General features: G+C 35.1%; 5 protein-coding genes across 16 annotated transcripts; 2 read left to right on the forward strand and 3 right to left on the reverse strand.

The window, feature by feature from the left end:
- Window positions 1-654: 654 nt before the first annotated feature.
- LOC124176268 (protein mahjong) lies at window positions 655-10,182 on the reverse strand. 7 transcript variants are annotated; one of them, XM_046557378.1, is made up of 17 exons: window positions 10,094-10,182; window positions 9,115-9,385; window positions 7,478-8,866; window positions 7,028-7,237; window positions 6,629-6,795; window positions 6,310-6,550; window positions 6,005-6,127; window positions 5,627-5,926; window positions 5,322-5,519; window positions 4,971-5,227; window positions 4,612-4,863; window positions 3,586-3,775; window positions 3,293-3,425; window positions 3,132-3,193; window positions 2,646-3,054; window positions 2,316-2,555; window positions 655-2,075 (listed from the first exon to the last, which is right to left on the reverse strand). In XM_046557378.1, exons 1-17 carry the CDS (start codon window positions 10,165-10,167, stop codon window positions 1,870-1,872), a joined length of 4,722 nt encoding a protein of 1,573 aa, XP_046413334.1. In that variant the 5' UTR covers window positions 10,168-10,182; the 3' UTR covers window positions 655-1,869. The 7 variants fall into 7 exon arrangements, with proteins under 7 accessions (XP_046413334.1, XP_046413274.1, XP_046413294.1 ...); XM_046557318.1 differs by having other exon boundaries at window positions 3,132-3,425; XM_046557338.1 differs by having other exon boundaries at window positions 3,132-3,425; window positions 9,994-10,150.
- A 281-nt stretch (window positions 10,183-10,463) lies between these two features.
- LOC124176392 (zinc finger CCHC-type and RNA-binding motif-containing protein 1-like) lies at window positions 10,464-11,979 on the forward strand. 3 transcript variants are annotated; one of them, XR_006869369.1, is made up of 5 exons: window positions 10,464-10,693; window positions 10,904-11,015; window positions 11,099-11,467; window positions 11,545-11,743; window positions 11,842-11,979. XR_006869369.1 is itself a non-coding variant. In XM_046557620.1 (4 exons), exons 1-4 carry the CDS (start codon window positions 10,581-10,583, stop codon window positions 11,683-11,685), a joined length of 735 nt encoding a protein of 244 aa, XP_046413576.1. In that variant the 5' UTR covers window positions 10,464-10,580; the 3' UTR covers window positions 11,686-11,761. The 3 variants fall into 3 exon arrangements, 2 of the variants coding, with proteins under 2 accessions (XP_046413576.1, XP_046413590.1); XM_046557620.1 differs by lacking the exon at window positions 11,842-11,979 and having other exon boundaries at window positions 11,545-11,761; XM_046557634.1 differs by lacking the exon at window positions 11,842-11,979 and having other exon boundaries at window positions 10,465-10,693; window positions 11,117-11,467; window positions 11,545-11,761.
- On the reverse strand, window positions 11,485-17,932 carry LOC124176303. 4 transcript variants are annotated; one of them, XR_006869347.1, is made up of 14 exons: window positions 17,437-17,932; window positions 16,832-17,309; window positions 16,403-16,647; window positions 15,360-15,487; window positions 15,129-15,229; window positions 14,892-15,032; window positions 14,575-14,720; window positions 14,051-14,458; window positions 13,629-13,854; window positions 13,481-13,528; window positions 12,786-13,346; window positions 12,327-12,665; window positions 11,834-11,913; window positions 11,485-11,626 (listed from the first exon to the last, which is right to left on the reverse strand). XR_006869347.1 is itself a non-coding variant. In XM_046557437.1 (12 exons), the coding sequence occupies exons 1-12, from the start codon at window positions 17,632-17,634 to the stop codon at window positions 12,385-12,387; spliced, it is 2,886 nt and encodes a 961-aa protein (XP_046413393.1). In that variant the 5' UTR covers window positions 17,635-17,932; the 3' UTR covers window positions 11,698-12,384. The 4 variants fall into 4 exon arrangements, 2 of the variants coding, with proteins under 2 accessions (XP_046413393.1, XP_046413375.1); XR_006869349.1 differs by lacking the exon at window positions 11,485-11,626 and having other exon boundaries at window positions 11,698-11,913; XM_046557437.1 differs by lacking the exon at window positions 11,485-11,626 and having other exon boundaries at window positions 11,698-12,665; window positions 14,575-14,645.
- A 143-nt stretch (window positions 17,933-18,075) lies between these two features.
- On the reverse strand, window positions 18,076-20,098 carry LOC124176329 (tRNA pseudouridine(38/39) synthase). The gene is made up of 6 exons (XM_046557469.1): window positions 19,850-20,098; window positions 19,649-19,782; window positions 18,992-19,563; window positions 18,624-18,915; window positions 18,406-18,545; window positions 18,076-18,304 (listed from the first exon to the last, which is right to left on the reverse strand). Exons 1-6 carry the CDS (start codon window positions 19,925-19,927, stop codon window positions 18,186-18,188), a joined length of 1,335 nt encoding a protein of 444 aa, XP_046413425.1. The 5' UTR covers window positions 19,928-20,098; the 3' UTR covers window positions 18,076-18,185.
- A 111-nt stretch (window positions 20,099-20,209) lies between these two features.
- On the forward strand, window positions 20,210-21,635 carry LOC124176446 (60S ribosomal protein L32). The gene is made up of 4 exons (XM_046557750.1): window positions 20,210-20,301; window positions 20,540-20,652; window positions 20,988-21,140; window positions 21,430-21,635. The coding sequence occupies exons 2-4, from the start codon at window positions 20,560-20,562 to the stop codon at window positions 21,586-21,588; spliced, it is 405 nt and encodes a 134-aa protein (XP_046413706.1). The 5' UTR covers window positions 20,210-20,301; window positions 20,540-20,559; the 3' UTR covers window positions 21,589-21,635.
- The last annotated feature ends 641 nt before the right edge of the window (window positions 21,636-22,276 follow it).

Genomic DNA, 22,276 nt, shown 5'->3' on the forward strand with positions numbered 1-22,276 from the left:
GTATCGAGGAACTGCCCACTGTTCTACCAAATATCCAATCCTCACACATGTCCCTTATCTTCTTCTATCACTCAACAGTTAATGTTTTCACCGAAACTTGAGTAAACCGTGTTTATATCAGCGATGTGCCTACGATTTTCGAGCCAAGCCGCCATATTGTATACAGTCACTACAGCCACTTGTTTTTACCAATACGGCGCATCGCAGAGATGGTTTCGCCATCTACATTAGAAAGTCCTCAAACTGACAGCACGTAACGTTCCCTCGCAAGAACAGCAATCTGCAAATTTTTGCTGTAAGAATTTCGACTCGAATGTAGGGAAACAGTGACGATAGTCACGCTACAAATCACGTTTCAAATCTAATATGCAATTGATGTTTACATCCGAATGGATGTAGTCGAACAAAATCTCTGGCATGGATTTGCCTTCATACATTTTTGCAACTTGATACACATGCCAATAATGAACATATCAGTTTTGATTTTTTTAATTTTACTTTATATACCTATACATTATTATATTTTAATAATAATTATTACAATTATAGTACTCATTCAATCACTTGCAATCAGCAGTTATATCACAATCATACTAACTAGGCATGTACCAGAGTTCCATTCATACTAATAAAGATACGTACAATAACGCAAAATAATCCAAAATCATTTATACACAGCTGAAAAGAAATACAGAAATCTCTTGTTGTATTTACTTTATGTTGTTGGTCTATGGTCCAACAATACTTTTTTTAAGATTCATAATTTAAGTAATGATGTAAACCCGTGCGCATGACAGTTTATTTGTGATCAAGGCTGTAGGCCCATGTGCGTACACAGAGTAAGAGAAATACTCCGTGCTTTACTATTTGTAAATACTTCCGCTGAGCAAATTTAGTTGCCAGAGAACAATGACTTAACTCACCTCCAGTACTTTTAGCTGTCTAATATTTATTTATCTGCTTTTCAATTTACAATTTTGACCACTTGACCCAAATAATATTTAATTACACAATATTTTACAAATAACTGACAGTACAGACAATTAGAGCAGACCAGTATTTTGTAAGAATTCATGGTTTAGATTCTTTACACCACATCACTTGGCAAATACAATAAGAATCTGTACTAAATATCAAAAATTGAATAAAGCGTATCAAGTCCAGCAGGTATTCACGATATATTCGAACACATTGCATATGTTTATAATTCACAATACAGTTTAATTCCAAGTTCGGTTCTGTACATTTCTGCCTTTTAGGCAATTTGTTATGCTTTAGTTTGCGCTAGTAAAATTCGGTAGAAGTTTTTAGCCTTTGGAATAATAATTTCAAACGTATCTACTATTTTCACAGGCTTTACGCAAAATGAAATGAGCTAAGTTCGTTTCGTCATAATGATGATAATTTATAATTCAAGTATAAAGTAACCCTAGATTGATGGGTAGAAAAAATTAGAGGGTTAAATAAGATAACTTCCTAGCGGCAGAATTGTGAGCACTGAAAGTACTTTCATCTTTGTAACTTCCAAGTCGGTATTCAAGCAAGTTATTTTCGTGTGTATTCACGATTAATTGTGAAGAATATGTTAACTTTAACCACTTACATTGTGCATTTTATAAAAATATTACAACTCTTAATAAACACTCGAAATTTTTCGAGTGTGGTGCACTTAAAAAACTACGAGGTTTGGGGTACGAAAGTAAAAGTCTTTGTACCGACTGATTGCGAGTTTAAGCCGAACCTGTGAAATTGGCATCCTGAGAGAAAGTAGGTAACCCTGTTAAAACTACACTGTTTTACAAGTACCACTTGGCACAAAACAATGAATAAACAATTCTGTAAATACATCAAGAGATTTTTTGATTGTATTCAGGAGAACAATATCTCAAGATCATCCATATCCGAAATTGAGAAATCATCAGAGAGATCTGAACCATTAATATCATCATTAGGGTCATAGTCCGCACTGTCATCACCCGAATTATCACCATCTGCACCATCATCATTATCATCGCCATCGTTTCGGTCATTATCATCTGCATTGTCATCACCGGCAGCATCGCCATTATCACCATCTGTGAAAAGTCAATGACCAAAAGTTAGTTTGATAAATTTTCATTTAGTTTTACATAAATTATTTTAACTTTATTTCGTCATGAAATTGCATTGAGCACTAAATACAGGATATACTATATACTATGGCATCAGTATTAGCGACTAAGAAATAAAGAGATTCATAAATTTTCAAGGTACTTCGGGATTGAACGCCACCTTTTCAAATATACTTTCATGTACAATATAATAATGCATATCACCATCTGCATTGTTGTCGTCCGAAGCGGAGTTGGAGCCATCATCATCACTTGCATCAATATCATCTTCATCGTCGTCTTCTTCAGCCTCATCTTCGTCATCTCTTCGTCTCCCAACATCGTAGAGCCTGACGCAAGATTCTTGAATGGTACCGAAATCACCCTGATTTTCTACGATTGCAATTTGTGTGTCGTGTTTGTTGCAAGCCAAATCAAATATACCTCTCTTTACATCACACGTAGCTAAAAATCAACAATACAATTCGCAAACCAGAATCCAATGTGTATTTAGGAATACATTAACTGTTATTAGTTTTAATTACAATAACTTACCGATACTCTTGTAGTCCAAGGCATCCAAAGTTTTGAATGATGTAACGTAATTGGTTTCATCTTCGTTGTCCTGATCCAGGGCAACTGCATAGATAATATTATTGACTGGTGAAAAAATAACATCCATCTGATCCAATGTCACGACTGTTTTCAGTAAATGAAATGTCCTAAGATCCCAAACTTCGGTATTTGAAACAACTTCAGTTCCATTAGGATGAAATACACCATTCAAAGTTTGATTAAGCTTATCAAACTTATGGATTTCTTTGCCAGAATTTACATCCCATAGAATACCGTCACTTAAAACCAGTTCGTCATTCATACTGAATGTTGCTCGGTTCCTGGTATACTGGTTGGAAATCGAAGGTGTTAAAGTCAAAAGGAGCTTACCAGTTGCTATATCGTATATCTGAAACACATAAATATACAAGATAAATAAAATGGAAGTACAAATGAGTAGATTGAAGTCATTTGTATTTCACTCACTGTAGCACTTTCTCCTTGAGTACCAATAATTCGCTCCTGTAATTTTCCGAATTCCGCATAGTCTTCGTTGTCAAGAGATAATTTCATGTCAAAAAAGGTACCAATACTCCAAAGAGTAGACATTCGTCTTCTCCAGGTTGTGGATGTTAACAAGAGATTACCTTTCTGACTGCACTCCATGTGTGAGACGTACGACTCGTGACATTGATAGGTTGCTTCTTCGGTACCAGTATGAGCATTGAACATCTTCACTTCTCCGGTTTGAGTACCGAGCATCAAGTACTGCTGACATGACTATAAAGTGAGATTAGGCGTTAAAGATTTACACAAATATTTTACCTTTTCGCTGGATATATCATGAATATTGTTTACTCATTATATAATGTCACTTGGACATTAGCATATCCAACATTTATATTAATCTTGCATGTGTAAGAAAGGGAGGCATACATACGGAAAATGTACAGCAACTAAACGTGCCATCAATATCTGTGGGCTTGAACGTCTTTACAGGGCAAAATCGACTATAAATGTATCTTCTATCCAGTCGTCTACTGTCCATTCCTAACGATCTTCTGGTAAGTCTGACTGCTAAATTTGTCGGAGATGAGTTCTTTGCACGTGGATCTGGACATTTGTGTGGCCTATAAACGGATAGTGTGTATTATATTTCCAAGTATAGACAGAGCGAGAGAGAGAAATGCATTTATGAAGAATGCCCTGAAGTGAGCTGCTTTGTAAGGACGAAATAAGATGAATATCGTAAATATTGAAACTAGAAGGGCAATTTTATGGTAATTTTTCAATGTTTAATTTTTTTCTTGCGATTTTTCTGGGTATATGTGCTGCTGTAAATAACTGATACCCTGCTTTTTCTAATCGTTTTCGGAACTTTATAACAGTCAAACTAATCTACCAGTATGTGCCGGTAAGATGATATAAATATATTGAACGTTTAAAAATTGTTATTCATTTGCTTATGTCGCAATAATTTGCGATAGCTTTAGTATACCAATTTTTTACAGATCACAATTTGATCAATAATAAAACGCAAATAAGTACAAAACTTGGCACTAGTCATTCAAGGATACTGTCATGGTGGTCTGATATTATTTATCACCACAGGCGTATTTGTTGATTGATATTGCAATTTTGCACACATTATATGAATAAAACTGATTGTATCGTATAAATATCGTATTTCTAATTTTGTTGTACTCCATGTGCTATTCTAAAAAATCGTATAATTGGGTACGGATTTTCACAAAAAAATCGGTAACAAAAATTCTACTTATGTTCAGACCAATACAATATTTTTCTTGGTGAAAATTGAAAATTTGTAGTCGACAAATAAAAACTGCGTCGAATTATCAGTTTTTTCTCTGATATAAGTAGAATCACGAAATTGTTTCATTTTTTGATCAAGTCCCCATTGTGTTAATACGAAACTTAAGAACGACAAATACATAATTTTACTTACTCCAAAAGATTAAATTGCGGACAAGTGACCATGGGGTTTTTGCACAATGCATGTTGGTTAGTTAAGTATTCGGTAATAATGGAGTCCAAGGTTACAGTAGCGATATTAGAAGTAGTAGCTACTTCAAGGCCTGGGCCTCCAGGGTCACTTGATATCTGTTTTTGAAGTGATCTACAGATGCCACTTTGTGGTTGTGAGATTGACTGACAAATAGTTGTGGCTGTTATTGGTTGTCTATCCACCTGACATTTTCTAAAACAAAATTATGAAAATATCAGTCATATTCTATTCGTATAAACACTAAATCTTATCTTCTCTGCTTGCTCTAAGCACGAGACAATAATAAACAGAAGACGTACTTTGGATTTATCTGTAATTTGATTGGCTGGTTGATGTTGGTACTGACTGGAATTGGTCCAAGTGCATCTGCTAGCTTTATTCTGATAGGTGTATTGTTAGGAAGAGGTGAAGTGCTGGAACAGGAACCAGAATGTGATATGAACCGAGCCGACCCAGAAGTTGGAGTACTTCCAGTTCGTACAGTAACATCTCTTTGACTTCCTCTGCTGGTATTGTATAAGTTGACTGGTGCAACGGGTGAGAATCCTATCCTCGTCTAGATATAAATTATAATAACAGACATCAGAACACATTATACCTTGACCGGTATTAAACAATTCATCTACTTGTTTTCAATAGTTGTTACTCACTCCGGTTACAGCAGGGCTTCTGTAGTGAAACGCTTGATGTGAAGTGGCAGGTTTCATGATAGCCGATGAATCAAGACTAGCTTCTTTTTGTAGGGTTGCTGCTGTTTCATTAAGTCCTCTTGCGAGGAGATGCTGATGCATAAGTTGCATCAGTTGCTGTTCATTATACTGTATTCTTGTTTGGGCAACAACATTTGCCTGCAACATTGAATAGAATGAGTGTACGAATCATACTTTGTAAATTTTCATTTCATTATTTTTCGTGAAATAAGAATAATTGTATGTGAAAGAATTTGTAGACGTACCCGATGTAAACTTGCCAAAGAAATTTCGTATTCGCTCCCAGTTGGTTTTGCTTTGCCAGAAACCCTCTCCATCAACTCAAGAGCATATTTTTGGAACATGACATGTTCTTGTCTTTTTTCTTGTAATATGGGGTCCTTCATCAAGACCTGTATTTGGCCATCAGTGAACATACGCAGTTTACTGATAATTTGTCTCACTTTCTCACTGCGCGCTAAACCAGCTAGTGCTCGACATGCCAATGCACGGATACTATCTGCATCAGTGATCGGAGTTTTGACCATCATTAATTGTAGAAGAACCTGAATTCAAATATTATCAATAAGCTTTCATCAATATAATAAGCCACGATACATGGGAGCATAATTTGAGCTACTTACCATTATTCCATTATTAGATCTCACACTTTCCCACACTTTCTGTATAAGTTCCTCACTGTTATGATTATTAGTTTTCTTCTTAGCTGAGCCAGTTAATGAAAATCTTGCCACATTTCCACCAACCTGGAGAAAATTATGAGAAATTAAGATTAAATTTTTTCAATTTTTATCTTTCCATATTCATGTATATATCGTCTTTGTAATATTGCAATTCAATTAGATAAACCTAGCAATATTCATCTGTTCTGCAAAATATATGACAGTAATATAATTATATCTGATTAAAAAAGAATAAGATAACAAACTCTGTTGATAGGTGCGCAGACACAATTGACTACAGCTCTTAAAGCAGCTCTCTGGACGTCAGCATCAGCAATAATTTCACATTCCGCTGCTGCTAGTAAAAGGTTTATGGCCATTGTCATCGACATGTCAGGCATGTCAACTCTTTCACACAGTAAAAGCATGACTTTTGGTACCACAGAACAGATAGCAACAACCTCTAAACATGAGCGAACAGTTTCAGCGCTAGAAGTTGTGTGAACGCTATAAAAAATTACATTTCAGTTAGTCAATCAAATATTCGTGCGAGTTATCACCAAAATTTAACCTGGTATGTCTTACCGTCCACTGTAATTCCATTCCCTAGCAAAGGCAATAATTTGCAATAACAATGTGATACCACCAAGTCTGTAAAGTTCTTCAACAGGAGGCCACAATGCTCTAACGGACATCAGTTCCTGCAGAACCTCGACTTTTGCCTGTACTTCTTCACTGCTTAATTTACAAGCCTATAACAAAGAAAAGAATTGGGTAACCAACATTGTAATTATTGAAATGCTACAGCAAAACGCATAAGTACCATAACAACGTGTTATAGGATGCTATTTGTTAGTCAGTTTCATTCAGTTTGCATGATTTCACCACTAGTATATTAAATCGAGGTAGAGTAAAGCAAATGTGTGGAATTGAATCATTGATAAGGATAACCACAAAATTTGATGAATTAGCATGCAATTTTACCTTATATGGAGGTAGAGATGGTTGCCAGGTATCTCTTTCTGTTCTGGCATTTTCAGCTCGTTGTAGTTGTTCTGCTTTTACATATAAATGAACCTCCATGTACCTTTTCAGTGCTACAGCAACATGTCTTACTATTTGTCTTGACGCACATTCTTCATCATCATTCAAAGCCGGGTCATCATCAATGTTTAGAATAGGTAATGTAGATATCTAATGTAAATCAGGAAATACATGTCTTAAAAATAATGATGATAATAATAATAATAAGATTTAGCAAATGCAATATAGTATTTTCAAATTGCAAACCCCAAATTAATGCAACAATTACTGATTGTTCTAGTTTTGGAATTAAACTGTCATTTTTTTCTTGTTCAAAATGGTGGTTTGCGTATAATGACTTTATTATGTCTCGCAAAACACTGCAGTTTGATATTAAGTTCATATACTCACAACATTGTATAATTTCCTAAGTCCATCTTGGAGATCAAATTCTTCCAGAATAACTTTGAAAGGAAATGAAAATCCAAAGAACATTGTTGCATGACATCTACCAGAATCGTGACTTCTCTCCAGTAACCACAATGCATATTTCACTAAATCGGTTATTATATGTTTCGGTAAGAGACAAACTCTTTCCATAGCATCCTCACAGTATGCAAGATAATACAAACAAATAGAAACACCAGTTGCCGCGACACTGGGTCTTGGTACATCTAAGAGTTTTTGTAATCCACCCATACTTAGGAACTCGATAGAAAATTTTTTATGACACAGTAAAGATGCTAAGTATTTTAAAGCTTCAAAAGCTAAGCGACTATCCTTTGTTTCCCGTACGTTTATGTAGTTTAATATCAATTCCAAAGCGTTTTGCTCGAATACGTGCCCAAGAAATTCTTGGTATTCTCCCATTGGTGTGAGGTACCTTAAAATCAGCATCTGACGAGTAGCCAAGGTGGGCGGATGTATTTGAACATTGCCAATAACGTAAGACTCCATTTCAGCCCAGGACGAATTCGAATTACTTTCTAGAAGCAAGGAAGGCGGGTTGATTACTTGAGTCTGAGGTCTAGACAAATTAGATCTACCAGATGCCAATATGTTGACAGGTCTTGGTGGTGTTACACGAGTGTTTTGATTCTTCGCTGGTGTAACTTGTAAAGTTGTATACGTAGTTATACGAGGAATAGATAACGGCGGGGACATAATCTCGGGGTATGAATCTCTGGTGTTTTCGTTAGATTTAACAGGTGTTAAAACAGCATTTTCCATGTTATTTTGAGACTTGAGTTTTTTGCTTGGTGGCATTTCGTCCGAACTTTGAATCGAGTCTTCTTCATCTGAGCAAAAAATTGAGTGCGTAGGGCTTTTCATTGTTCCATTTTCATGTTTCTTCTCTCTCACTTTCCGTTTTCCAGGAGTACCTTTGTGTTCAGTATCACCCAGGCTATTTCTATTCTGACCAAAATGTGCAAATGGTCTTGTGTTAACTGCTGCATGACGATTTTCCAAAGCTTTTTCTTGTAGCTTGTGTAATCTTTGTAGCATCAAAGGCACCATTTTACCATTCTGTTCTCTAAATCCTGTAGCAATGTCTTGAACTTCCATTGCAGCAGCTAACAAACCGGTGGCATAACTTTGTAAAGGCTCTATGCTTTTTTCAGCCCACGAAAAAAGCCTATGGATAAGCCCATCCATATCGGGTTGAAACACTGCTGATGTTTCTAGGCCTGGCAATATGTCCAACATCAAACGGCAGGCTGCAATATTCAACTTTCGCACATCACGACCGTTAATACCTGACCGTGTCCAGTACGTGTCTCTTAGATAATCATTTATCAGCTGTAAAACAAATCATTGAATTGAATTTTTCCAAATAGTCAAATGACAGATGGAAAATATGTTTCGGATAAAGACTCAACAATTGTTCAAAGCTGATGTTTGAGACAGACAAGTTTGTTTTGTCCCTGATTTCATTACTCACATTGGATGTAAGAAATTATTTGATTTGATATGGTTTCAATGCTGTTATCATTTGTTTCAAAAAATTACACAAAAAATTACACAATAAATATGGAACAAGGTACTACCTTTGTCATGAAGTTGTCCTTTCTAAACAAAACTTTCAAAATATGTCCAAAATTACATTCTGGATCAGTGCGTGAAGGGTGCCTTTCGTCAAATGGATCTGGATCCATTTTTAAGTAATTTTCTGTCTCTATTTCTATAATTTCAGCCAAACGTTGCAATGTTGGTATTGGATCATACGTCGGTGAAACATGGTCTTCTTCCCACTGACGCAGAATTTGAACAACATCTGTTACTTCCGCAAGTGATTCTACTGTCGCCATGACTTTTGTTCTATCAAAGTAAAGATAAAAGGAAAAATTAAAGAAGAATTGTCTGAATCATGAAAAATTACTTTGTACTCATATGAGCCATTGAGACTTTCAAATGAATAAAATTCATTGTAATTACAAACCAGGAAATAATTGATATTTGTAAATAGTTATTCAAATGCAACCTTTTAACACAATTTTGCTGAGCCATGTTTATTTTTGATTTTGGAATAAGGTCTTTGAAGAATCTGCTAATAATGAATACGACTCGTTAATTTTAAGTAAAGGATAAGCCATGTACTTAATTTGCAAAAATGTACAGTTTTGTAACGGAAGGTTCCACAACTCGAAAAAACGAACATAACACCGAAGACTCTAACCTTAAATAACAGAATTCCGAGATTAAAGTATGATCTATCAAAGCGTAATAAAATTATTAACTATACTAGACATATTACAGGTATCGCAAAATGTAACTCCTATTTATTAAAGGGAGTGATACAACAACTGCTTGACATATCTGTGCCTCTTAAATCTTGTACAGAAATGTTGCCAGATGTATAGGTTAGGTTAGGTTAAAACAACAAGTTTTTCAACTACCAACGACTATGACAGCTTTCAAAATTGTACCTTATTGATGTTAAATTACCAGGAAAGTTTAATCAACGTTTTTCGATAGCAAACAACCTATATCCCTTCTAATTGCCCAAAATATTTTGTTAAAACGCACATACAGGACTGTCGCCACCGACACAAGCTTCGACTGCCGAACGCGGTCTGCACATGGCCAAATTTATGATTCATGCACACGATTCGTTTGCGTGCGAAAGGTCAAATTCAGATCAATGTGTTTGTAGGTAATGTCGGGATGACCAGCTATCGTCACTTATGTTAGGTTTTTCAGGGAAAATGGTCACTGGGCGATATCAAACTCGAAAAACCAAAATATTTGTCATCAATTATTCAATTTTTGGAATTTTTTTTTGACATTTCGCGCCCCAAGACTTGACCTGGCAGAGCTCCTACGCCAATGAGAACAAAGAACGACATCCACGTGATCTATATCGACGAATCGTGAATGAACAAATTTAAAATTATGCTTCTGCGTCAAAGTGAAACATAACCGTAAAATATGCGACAAGAACATAACCTACACCGTGTATATTTCAAATTTACACTGTGTTCGTACGGTTTATACGAAACAATAATTCAGAGCGATGAGCGGAGGTGTTGCTCCGAGTAAATCAACGGTTTACGTTTCTAACTTGCCCTTTTCTCTGACTAATAATGACATACACAAGCTTCTCGAAACGTACGGAAAGATCGTCAAGTGAGTGATCACTTCGAAAATTAATGATGCAACTTGTTAACTATTTAATAAACTTTTAGAATTTCAGTATTTCGTAATTACCATACATGCATTCACTTTTCTCTTTTATCTTTACCCAGAGAAACATATATAATATCTTATCTAATGTATTGAATCTATAATTGTAGCTAACTTAAACAGTTGATTAAAATGTGATTTTATGAATTGCAGAGTTACTGTGTTGAAAGACAAGATGACTAGACGCAGCAAGGGTGTTGCATTCGTCTTATTTCTCACACGTGAAGATGCCATTACTTGTGCAAAGACTTTAAATAATACTGAGGTAAAATATATATCAATATCATATGTTTGTCTTACTATCATAACTTATTTTAATAATGGATATACATCTCACACAAAATGAAGAAAATTTTCTATTCACAGATTGGCGGCCGTACTGTGAAAAGCTCCATAGCCGTGGATAATGGACGCAGTACTGAATTCATTCGACGAAAGGATTATCCAGACAAATCTCAGTGTTACGAGTGTGGTGAAGAAGGGCATCTGTCGTACCAATGCTCTCAAAATACTTTGGGCCCTAGAGAACCTCCACCAAAAAAAATCAGAATTAGAAAAAAAAATAAAGATCAAGCAAAAGGCGATACCTCATATTATGATAGTGACAGTGACGAAGGCTTGAGACAACCAGGTGGTGTTGGGGACTCTGAGACAATATATGACAATGCAGTGGCTGAATCAGATTTAGAAACTTTGAGTGCTGCTATACATCACGAGGTAGGAAATTGTGTCATTTCGAAAGTTTTTAATCTTAAATGCACTTTTTAGATTCTTATTTAATCATTTTATTTCAGCAAGAACAAGAGGAACTTGCAAAGTATAGGTTCCAAGTTGCAACTGGCCAGTACGAAGAGCCAAGACAGGAATCTTCGAAACCTAAAAAACGTTTTAAAAAAAATAATTACTTTAGTGATGAAGAGGAACTAAGTGATTGAGAATAATTGAGATTTGTTTCAAAATGGATATTCCTTACATATTTTATTTTGAAAACGAGTTATGTTACAAAATTGAACTCAAATTTTTGAAAGTATAAAACATTATTCTATATTATAATAAAATATACTATAACTTTGGTCTATGTACATTTCCAGATACGAGCACCGCTTGCCTCGTCTCATCTCGAATGTTGCTTTTGGGTGACCATTGCCTTTAAAACTTTCATACTGTAACCAGTAAGTAATTGTTAAATCATAATAAGAAATATTATGCGCATGCCAACATTTTTTAAAACTGACTATAGTCCTACCAAGTTTAAAAAATTTCAATACCAAAAGCATGAAATTATATGCAAGTGTATGAACCTAGGAAGAGTCACATTCGTTACTGAATTTTCAACAACACTATCGATTATTTAATGTAAATAAATGCCAATAATCTATGACTGACATTGTAATTACAAGTGTTTATTCTTTGCACAAATATAAGTTTTTATAAATTCTTCGTTTATTCATTTACTATGTCAGCAGAAATGACTTAATCACAGGTTCCCATGACTTTCTTGGGGAACCACATATTTCAATTATTTAGAACAAGTAAATCTAAAGAATACTCAATTAATTACGATTATTTTTTTCACCTTTCTGCCACATTCTCCGGTTTTGAAACGGATTGAAAATATGACTTGACATGCCACTCTATTTCGCATTATTTCTGCGTGCAGAAATTGACCTACTGATTGACTGCTTTTTGGAAATAACTTCTGACAACCATGATGAATTATTAGGTTTCCCCTGATTAGTTGATACACTATTATCAAATAACTTCACAGCTTGCTGTGTATTTGTACAAGACAGTTTTTCTCTCAGTTCAAAATGCGTTTTGAATCCTTCGAATTTTGGAGTCTTATCAAGTCGTCCATCAAAAGATGCCGTTTTATCATAGACAAAGGTTGATTTCACACTCGTCAAAGCAGCTTCTACAAAGAAGATCGCAATACTATAGAAAAATCTGGCAACACCATTATACTTATACAATACCGTGATTTTTCCAATATCGAAATCTGGTAAAAGTTCAATAAAAATATAAATCCACTCACGTTCTGTATCATTGAGCTGCAGATCATCAAAAGATTCGATTTGCTGCATAAACAGGTTGAAAGAGTCTTGAATTTCCGATAATCTAATGATGAAATCTGGGTCTCGGGTGGATAAGAAGCACAGAAACATAATGCCTTTTCGTATTGTGATTAGTTGCTTATGTTTGGATTGGAGCTTGATGTTTTTGTCTAATTGTTCCGAGTTGGAACATATTGTGTCTGAGCGACTTTTCGTATTGTAAGCCACAGCTTGGCTAGTTTCACTACTCAAATAAAACCCGTTGGTTGGGTCTTTGAAACTAGCGAAGTAATTGTAATTCTGTCTTTGTACTGGTTCGTCAAGATTCACTTTTGAGCATTTACATAAAAAATGAAGTGTCAATTCAAATAGTTTCATTGAACACTTACATGCATATCCTGGTTGACAAATCCATGCTATGTCATTTAAAGACAGAATATTATACACAAAACTAACCAGTGCATAGGTAATGTCAACCATAGAAATAGAATCCGGCTGCAAAACCTCTAGCTGTGCTGTGTATATTTGCACAACACAAGCATCTGAAATAGTATGATATAAAAATAGGAATAACATCAGTATGCAATTTGTAATCATGTTAGAAAGTGAAGTTAAACCTGAATGTTATCTGCTTTTGCATTACTTTGTTTATCAATCGCGAAACTGTATACTATACCTGAAGTAAAATGCAGCTCATCTTTCCAAACCGTAACTGCTGTCTTACCTGTAACATATTATTGGATGATTGGAATTTAGAATGGAATTTCGATTTACTGGTACAGCAAAAAATTGAGCAGATGAATTAGAAAGAACATTTTACCTACTTGTACCAGAGCAAAGCTTTCTGCAAAATTGTGTGCATTGACTGAAAGTCATCAGAAGCTCAGTTATGTATCTGTAGCAGTTCAGAAGAGGCCGAGAAAAAATGATTTCTTTCACGATTTTGAAGATATATTCTATGCTTCTTTCATTATGGATGAGTTTCTCTTTAGTACTGATTAAAAGCTTGGTGATAGCTATTATGAGTCCACTGAACTGGTGTGATCTTCTCTGCAACAATTAGCGGTAATTACAAAGTAGTAATTTAGCATTGATAGTGTACTACATTTGTTTGTAAATTTAGTTTGCGAATATAGTGTTTTTTTTTATACCTGTGTGAAACCAGGTATATGTTTTTCAGCAACGTTCAATTGGCATATAATTGACGAAAATGTTTTTATTATTTGGATTTTATATTGAAACATACCACGTAACCAACTGTTGAAACAAATTCTAGAAGTAGTACAAGCATCTCAAATTCACAGCCTTTGTTTGGCCATTTGTTATAACTGTTCATTTGTTTGATATAATTTTCGTAGTTGGAATCGTCGAAGAAGCTTAGAGGTATCTTCCCTGCTACATATTCACTTAAATAGTTTGATACTAATGCAGTATAAGCTAAAATAGCAAGGGATCGCCTGGCTTCGATACCTCTTTCTCTGTCATGCCATGCATTTGAATCACAAATAGATTTAGTAGAATCCACATGTATTTTGTAGAAATCCGAAAAGTATACATCATTCATGTCCCTTATGTCATCGTTTCTCATTACTTTAGAGATTCTTTGTAGGATCAGCGTTGTGTTGAGTAACAATTCTCGGGTTACAGCTACGAACTGTGAAAAATGTTGAGTGTATTATATAATAATTGGATGTTCATGCAAACAATATTATAAATATCATTTGATGATTCCAATATGGATAACAGGAAAAATAATTTCAATTTTTCTACCTTATTAATCATGGGTAATGTGTGGTAGCAATTGATTTCTGCATCCGTTTTCTTCATTAGAATGGCTACGTCTGGTAAACAAAATTCTATGTTCAACTTGCGATCATTCACTATTGTTACTACTGGTTTCACTAAATCTGGATTTTCTAGAAGAAACAAATTCATCGACTATTAATTTATTGTACAAGGAATGTTATTGCAATTTTTGAGATTACTTATCACACAGCAGAAACAAATTTGAGGAAAAATCATTAAACCAGTGAACATCTTTTTTATGAAGTTGCGTTGACAGTATGTTAGAAAAACATTGCGTATACCAAATATTCTGACGCTCTCTTCATCCTGTAAAATCGGTAGATTTTTGGTCCCCACTTTTTCAATTATTTGAATCTCAACTATTGGTGGTTCAGATTGTGACGGTTCAAAAATGGATTGTGGTATTCCGCTGAGAGGAAACACTGTGAAAGGGAAAATTACAGTAAGTATTGATTAGATTTATACTACTGCTATACTTTTTCCAATAATGGAGAAAAAAAAAATTACTTGGTACTTACGTTCTATTGAGTTTTTGAGCGTGTGAGTATTTCTAAAGTTAATATTTACAGTTTGCATTCCACTTTCTTTGACGTGAACACTTTTGACAGCTGGTGATGATCTGAAATCACGCATATAGGATTAAGTGTATTAATTTCTTGACGTGTGAAATGTGCTATGTAAATTAATAGTATTTGCAAAGGTATATATACGAACTACTGTTTTTTCTAACAATATATTAATTGCTGTACCTATTCAAAGTTGTATTCAACCTGTTTCTACACTCTGAATCAAGACTTGCAGTGTGTGGTTGGGTAAATTTAATAGAACCGGACTCCAATAATTTACACTGTTCCTTCAAGTTATTGAGCTGCAGAGTCTGGGAAAAAATATTTGCAATCAGAATACCAAGTTTCGCAGTGGTCGGGCCAGGTCATTTTACAGGACAGAGGGGAAAACCTTTGTGAAAATAGGGGGGTATTAGACTTCCAATTTTTTTCCATAGTACTAAATAAGTAAAGCAAAATTACATATACTCTAGGGTGTCCGTTTTTTTTTTATGTTGTTTTGGAATTTTTTCAATTGTACCTTAAAAATAAGTGCATATGATAGAAAAAAAATTCCCTTGCAAATATAGAAATTTTCGGATAATATTAACACGGGCCAGGGGGCGACATATAATGCTTTGAAATCTTCGAAGTTCGTTAAGAATTATTTTTTTCATATACAAAAATGGATTGAAAAATGAATTTGATGTTTGAGAACCATGTTTATATTTCCAAGTAAATGTAAGAATAAAATAATGTTAGATGAGCGCATGTACTCCACAGATATGTTCAGTCAATTAAACTGTAAAAATTTTGGTTTTGTGAAATATAGAAGAGTTTTGAGATTCAAACTATTTTTTTGTTCTTACGTTAAGTTGGAAGTATAAACATTGTTATCAAGCATTAAATTTATTTTTTCAGTACATTTTAGTTGGTGAAAAAAAAGGGACCAGCTTGCAAAAATAGGGGGGTTGAAGGGGGAAATTGACAGCTTTAGGGTACATTTACAGTAATCCTTTAGTTTCAGAATGCTTATAGGGGGAAAAAAAATGCGGTACTTTTAGGCAAATAGGGGCACTGTGTAGATGGAATACTGATTCTATATGAATATGAAATGAATTAATATGGTTGGATTAATAGTATTGAAAAAACTTGTACTTTAAACAGGAAATCAAATGCTTAGAGGAACAAAGCGTACACAAAAAAAATTAGTATGAAAGAATTGTAAAAAATCGTGGCAACCAAACCTGGAAGTCCAATTGTGTTTTTAAAACCTCTTCTTTCTTGATAGCCTGATCAAGTTCAGATCGGTATTGATTTGCTTGTTCCTCAATCTGCCGTGCCTTTTCAAGTTTTTCATGTTCGGCTCGAGTTTGTGTCTGTTGTAGTTGATTGCGAAGAAATAATGTTTCTCCTTCTTTTGTTAGACAATCTGCTAATAACTTTTGATTTTCTAATTTCAGTTTTTCCAGTTGCCTCAAAATAGAATCGTCTGAGAAAATATATAGCACGGGACTGAATGAGATTTTTAAACTCCAAATACAATTAATCGATAACAGAGTTGCACAGAATGACAGTGGATTCACTTTGCAGTGTTTTTTAATAAATTATAATGCTGGAATAAACCAATTACACAAAAAATCAATTTAATCACAAAAACGATTTGTAAAATTTACCTGATATGTTAATCGCATCATTAGTACCAGGAACATTTGAAGCTCTAGAATTATTACCAGCATTGATTACCCTGCCTGTAATTTGCGATTGAAAAGTTGAGTTGTGATTATTGACTTTCAGCAACCGGTCTTCGAAGTCATCGAATATAATGCTCCTGTCGTCCTTGGAAATTTCTTTGTAATTATCGGAGGACGATATTCTTTGAGACATTTGTGGCTGCCTTTGGCTACCAGTATATGATGAGCTCGTTTGTATGTGGTTGCCATGATAATTATTGTTTATTTGACCAGATTCCTTTAGCTGCAAACCGAACTTAGATGGAATCTTAGGTACAAATTTATTCCGTTCTATACTGCTTGCAACGGTGTAGGATCTGCTAGTAGATGGTTTAGAATTGGCATATGAAGGATATTGTGGTAGCTTCGTGGGTGTTGATTGCAGTTTTGGTTCCGTAACCTTGTTTTCAATATGAACTGACTGTAATATCAAAGAAATATATGGTTTACATTAAAAGTGAGCAGATAGAATTTCTGGAACACTGTCGTCTGTAGATAGCTAAATTTCAAGTAATTGAGACGAATGATTACAAAACCCTTGAGCTCACTTGAGAAGCGACGATATCCATTTCCTCGATATCTTTATCGTTGAAGTCTGCACCCCATGGATCATCATCGTCTGTTTCATTCTTCGATGCTGATGGGGGTTTGTTTTCTCGGGTGAGTTGCTGAGAGGCAGTTATGGTTATATCCAGTCTAGCCCTTTTCGAGGGAGTATCGTGAGCTTTGCCGTGACGTTTCGACATTTTATTTCAATTTCACTCGGTTTACGGTCGTCGTTAATGAGAACAGATAAACTCTGGTTATATTTACATCAACATTCTTTATCACGGGATAATTAACCTGTACGCGGATACGAGGGGACACGACAATTCATTTAAACCCATTACGTACCACGTGCGGTTTAACTTTTTAGGACCGGTTAATTCACATTCCTTTCAACAACGTTTACGGTCCAGCATCGAAAACTACCGTTAATCAACAAGGTCCCACCAAACTCAGAGGATCCATTTGTCCTTTTGGCGTTTTGTCATCTACGCGCCACTGGCCACGTGCGCTAGCGCCGCACGTGATTCACATCGTGAGACTACCGTGAACTACGCATATCTATGATTTTGTCTAATAGGAAACCTGCGTATTTACCGGGTAAATGTTATTTAGTTGAAATCTATCTCTCGTAGACAGTATATTACACATTTTTTCAGAAGGGATAGATATACTTTGTTTATAATTATTACAATTTATAAAATAACCATCATCTATTTCATAAGAGATAAAAATACATCATTTGATTCGTTCAACAGTATTTCATGGAGCTTTCAGAATCTTCTGAGATGGATCCGTCTACTGGTTCATATTGCTTAACTTCCAGCCTTCGTTTCTTCACATAATGGTTGATTCTGTTTTCCAGGGGTTCTGAAAGATAATTGATAAATTATCGGTTTGTACTGCAGGAGATTAGTTACAGAATCGTACTTCGTTTATTGTGAAATTGAGATATTTAAAGATATACACACCACAGGTTGTTCGTTGCAGCAGAGGTTGATAAACTTTTGATTTGACACCTGTCAATAGACAATCGCTTTGGAAATTTAGTTTTTCAGCATTTGTTAATTTCGCTTGCATGTCTGTTAGCATTTCTCTAGTCATTGCAGATCTGAAATTAATAGTTCAGGTGTAAGATTGGCAAATGGCTGATGAATACAACTGAATTTCAATATTTTATGCAACTTACTTGATGGTATTTAAAGCCCAATCTGATTGTAAGGTTTTTATGACTTGGGCTAATTCATCTTGATCAAATATCCATTCAGCGATTTCAAAATCAGTGCGGAACAAATTCAATGGTATTTCAGATGCCATGCTATACTGAGGTTTTCTGGGATACTTCTCTACATTCAGTAGTTCCAGAATTACTTCTGGCCTCTCTTTTCCTTGACCTACTAGCAGCAGAATTCCCATCAAGCATCGAATTTGATGCCACAGAAAAGCCTGGCCTGTCAGAGTCAGTTGGCACATGTCGTACCCTGGAATACTATTTTCAAATGATTGAACTGCCGTACTCGTAAAAATTTGACTACATTTAATCTTCTACAAATTTACCTGAGGTCTCTACCTGCTCAGAATCTTTAGAGTATAACGAAATTTCAGCAGCTGAAATAGCTCTTACAAAAGACACAACTCCGTTAGCAACATCCATCTTGCATATATTTCTAAAGTCATGGGTGCCAATGGTATATCTGACTGCTGTGTTCATATCATTTATGTTCAAATTGCCCCTTGGAAAAAAATATTTATATTGTCTTTGTTTGCAATTAAATCTTGCAGAAAAATCGGCAGCAGCTGGAGACCAGCAAACGCATCTAATGTTCTGTGGCAGTAGCCTATTTAATATTTTACAATATGGTAATTCTTCTTGTAGATTATTTTTATTTTCTTGACTTAATTTACTTCTCACATCCAATGAAATGACCTGAGAAAATGCACTAACACCCTTGTCTGTTCTACCACAACGATGGTAATTTGAGTCTTCTCGATTTTGTATTAAGCAACTTTTCTTCAATGCCGCAAACAAATGCTGCTCAATTGTATTTATCGTGTCTTCCTGGGTGGCGAATCCTTGATAGTCCCAGCCCAGATAGTAGAACTTGAGAAGAATATGCCTTTTGTGACTTCTAGAAAATGTTTTGTAGTTTACGTTTAGAAAAAACTAAAAAATTATCAGTACTAATCTATTGTCACCATAAAATGCGTACTCACTTGGAAAAGTCAAATCCCTTGCCGCTCTTAGGACAATTTGAATTTGGTATGTTATCATCGTGCATGTGTTTGGTGATTATATTTTTTAATTGTAAATTATGCGCTTCCAGCTGTAAGACTCTGTCTATTAACGCCTGAAACATGCCATTAATATAGGTTAGCATAGGTTATATTTTGTATGGCCCAGTATTACCCTGTTACCTCGTTGGAGAAAGTCTTCAATTCTTCTCTAGTAGAGAGTTTTTTGATTTTATTTTTAACCAACTTAACTTCAGTCATAATTATCAGCGGAGGATTGAATTGTAAAGTTGACAATGAAAATCTGCGGTCTTTCTTCTTGACTCAAACTAGAGCGCGAGAACCTGTAAGGTGACAAGTACCACACTTGTCAAGAGGAGAATTGGAAATACAGCAAATCTCTCTGTATGCACGAAATATGCCCAGGTATAATGAATTTTCGAATACAGAAAGGTAGAATTTCAAAATTTGTGATAGTTTTTTAATGCATACATGCAATATTTCCATATGTTTGAAAGTTTTCTAAATTGTGCATATACAGACACTCTTGTGACTAGGTCAGTTTTGACTCGAACATCTCGACAAATCCCAGCTCTTTGAAGTTTGTCTCTTTATCGTATATTTCTAAGGGAACGGTAGGTACTTTGGGAATCCAATAATTCCTTAGTAATCGCAGATTTAAAGTGTATTTTGTTGTTACAGAAGTATAGTGTATGAAATAAAGATTACCTGTATAGTGTTATTTTTTCGAAATTTGTGATTCTTTGACGTAATATTGGGGTTAAAAGCAACGACCGTTTGTTGACGGTCCGGTAGAGAAAATGTGGTCTTGTATTGTTGAGATACTATAATTCAGATAATATTTCTTTTTAGTTGCTGTACGAACAAGCAACATGTCGATCCGCCCTGTCTACAGGCCAACCATTGTCAAGAAGAGGACGAAGAAGTTCATAAGGCATCAAAGTGATCGCTATGACAAGCTCAAGGTATCATAACCTCAATCTACATTGTTCTACTCAATTAAGCTACAGCTTAATTCATGTCATTTTAAAAATGCAGCGAATGCGCTGATTTTTCTCGGCCCTAAGCACCCTCAATTCACGTAATCAATATTCAGTGTCTAAATTAAGGAACAGGCAATAATTTTATCATCCTTCATTCAATGCTAGCGTTACATCTGCTGGGAAAACGTTTTGAAATACTCTTGTTAATTATCCAAATTCTACAGACAAACCTGTCTCAGCCAACTTTTTCCTCCCAATCACTGATTGTTAAATGAATAATGTTTGTCGTGCCTTAATATGTCCTTTTTTCCATTCAGCGTAACTGGCGTAAACCTAAAGGTATCGACAACAGAGTTCGTAGGCGTTTTAAGGGACAGTACCTTATGCCAAATATTGGTTACGGATCAAACAAGAAGACCCGTCATATGCTGCCTACTGGATTCCGCAAAGTCCTCGTTCACAACGTTAAGGTAACTCAACATGGCTTTTCAAATATAATTAAACTAGTTCGTCTGAAAATATTGTGCACACAGATGAGTATATGAAATATTACTGTTATTTACCTGGCATAGTTTATAATTGAAGTTGTTTCAATCGTTTGTTAAATCATCTTTTTTTGTCCAACAACAAAATACCAGTCATGTTACGTAGGTCTACCATGCAGGACATCAGATAGTAATTAGACTGGTGTGACTAATTTGTATAGTTTTTGAATTGGTTGTACTGTATATAAATACATGAGTTTTATTTGTCTGGCAGGAGTTGGAAGTCCTGATGATGCAGAACCGCAAATTCTGCGCAGAAATAGCTCATGCTGTCAGTAGCAAGAAACGCAAAGCTATTGTTGAACGTGCGCAACAACTCTCTATTCGCGTAACGAATGCCAATGCTCGTCTACGCTCTGAAGAGAATGAATAAATTTTAAAATCTTAACGAAAGGCCAATAAAAATTTATAAAATACAAATCTAACGTGTATTATATCATTCAATGTTTACCTGCTGAGTGAGCTAGCTACTCATAGATCTAATATCTCTTGCATTAAGTTGTTCCCTTTAATTATAGCTCGAAGCAATGATCGCTGAAGTCGTTTGTCTTTTCACTAATTCAAACAACACACCCCATTTGAATTCAGACACCATATCAGGCTGTTCTTTAGGGTTTCTAAATATTTTCGAATCTATGAACTGCGATCGAACATCTGATTATAGGCATGCGTATGAATTCTCGAAGTTTGAATACTGAGAGCAGACAAGATTTTCGGAATTGTTATTTCGCAAGTAGAATTTGCCTGGGATATGGTGAGTAAATGGAATTGGAACCCGAATATTCCACGTCATTTTAATAGTTACTAGCTGCAAAACCCTCGCTCGCTAAAGCTCGCTCGGCGTCGGTATGCCTATAATTATAGATGATTTTTGTGCTCGTTCGATCGCTATGTTCGATTGGATAAGCTTTACCGTAAAATAGTCAGATTTAACCGACTACCTGATAATCGCACTCGTATACATCGTAATATATAGTCTACGTAATAGTCTACCTGGTGAAACGCGAAAACTAGATAATGACGTAAATGGATATTCAATGTTGAGAAAATATACCATCACG

Source organism: Neodiprion fabricii, chromosome 1, assembly GCF_021155785.1.
Source record: "Neodiprion fabricii isolate iyNeoFabr1 chromosome 1, iyNeoFabr1.1, whole genome shotgun sequence".
In the NCBI taxonomy this organism is placed as follows: Eukaryota; Metazoa; Arthropoda; class Insecta; order Hymenoptera; family Diprionidae; genus Neodiprion; species Neodiprion fabricii.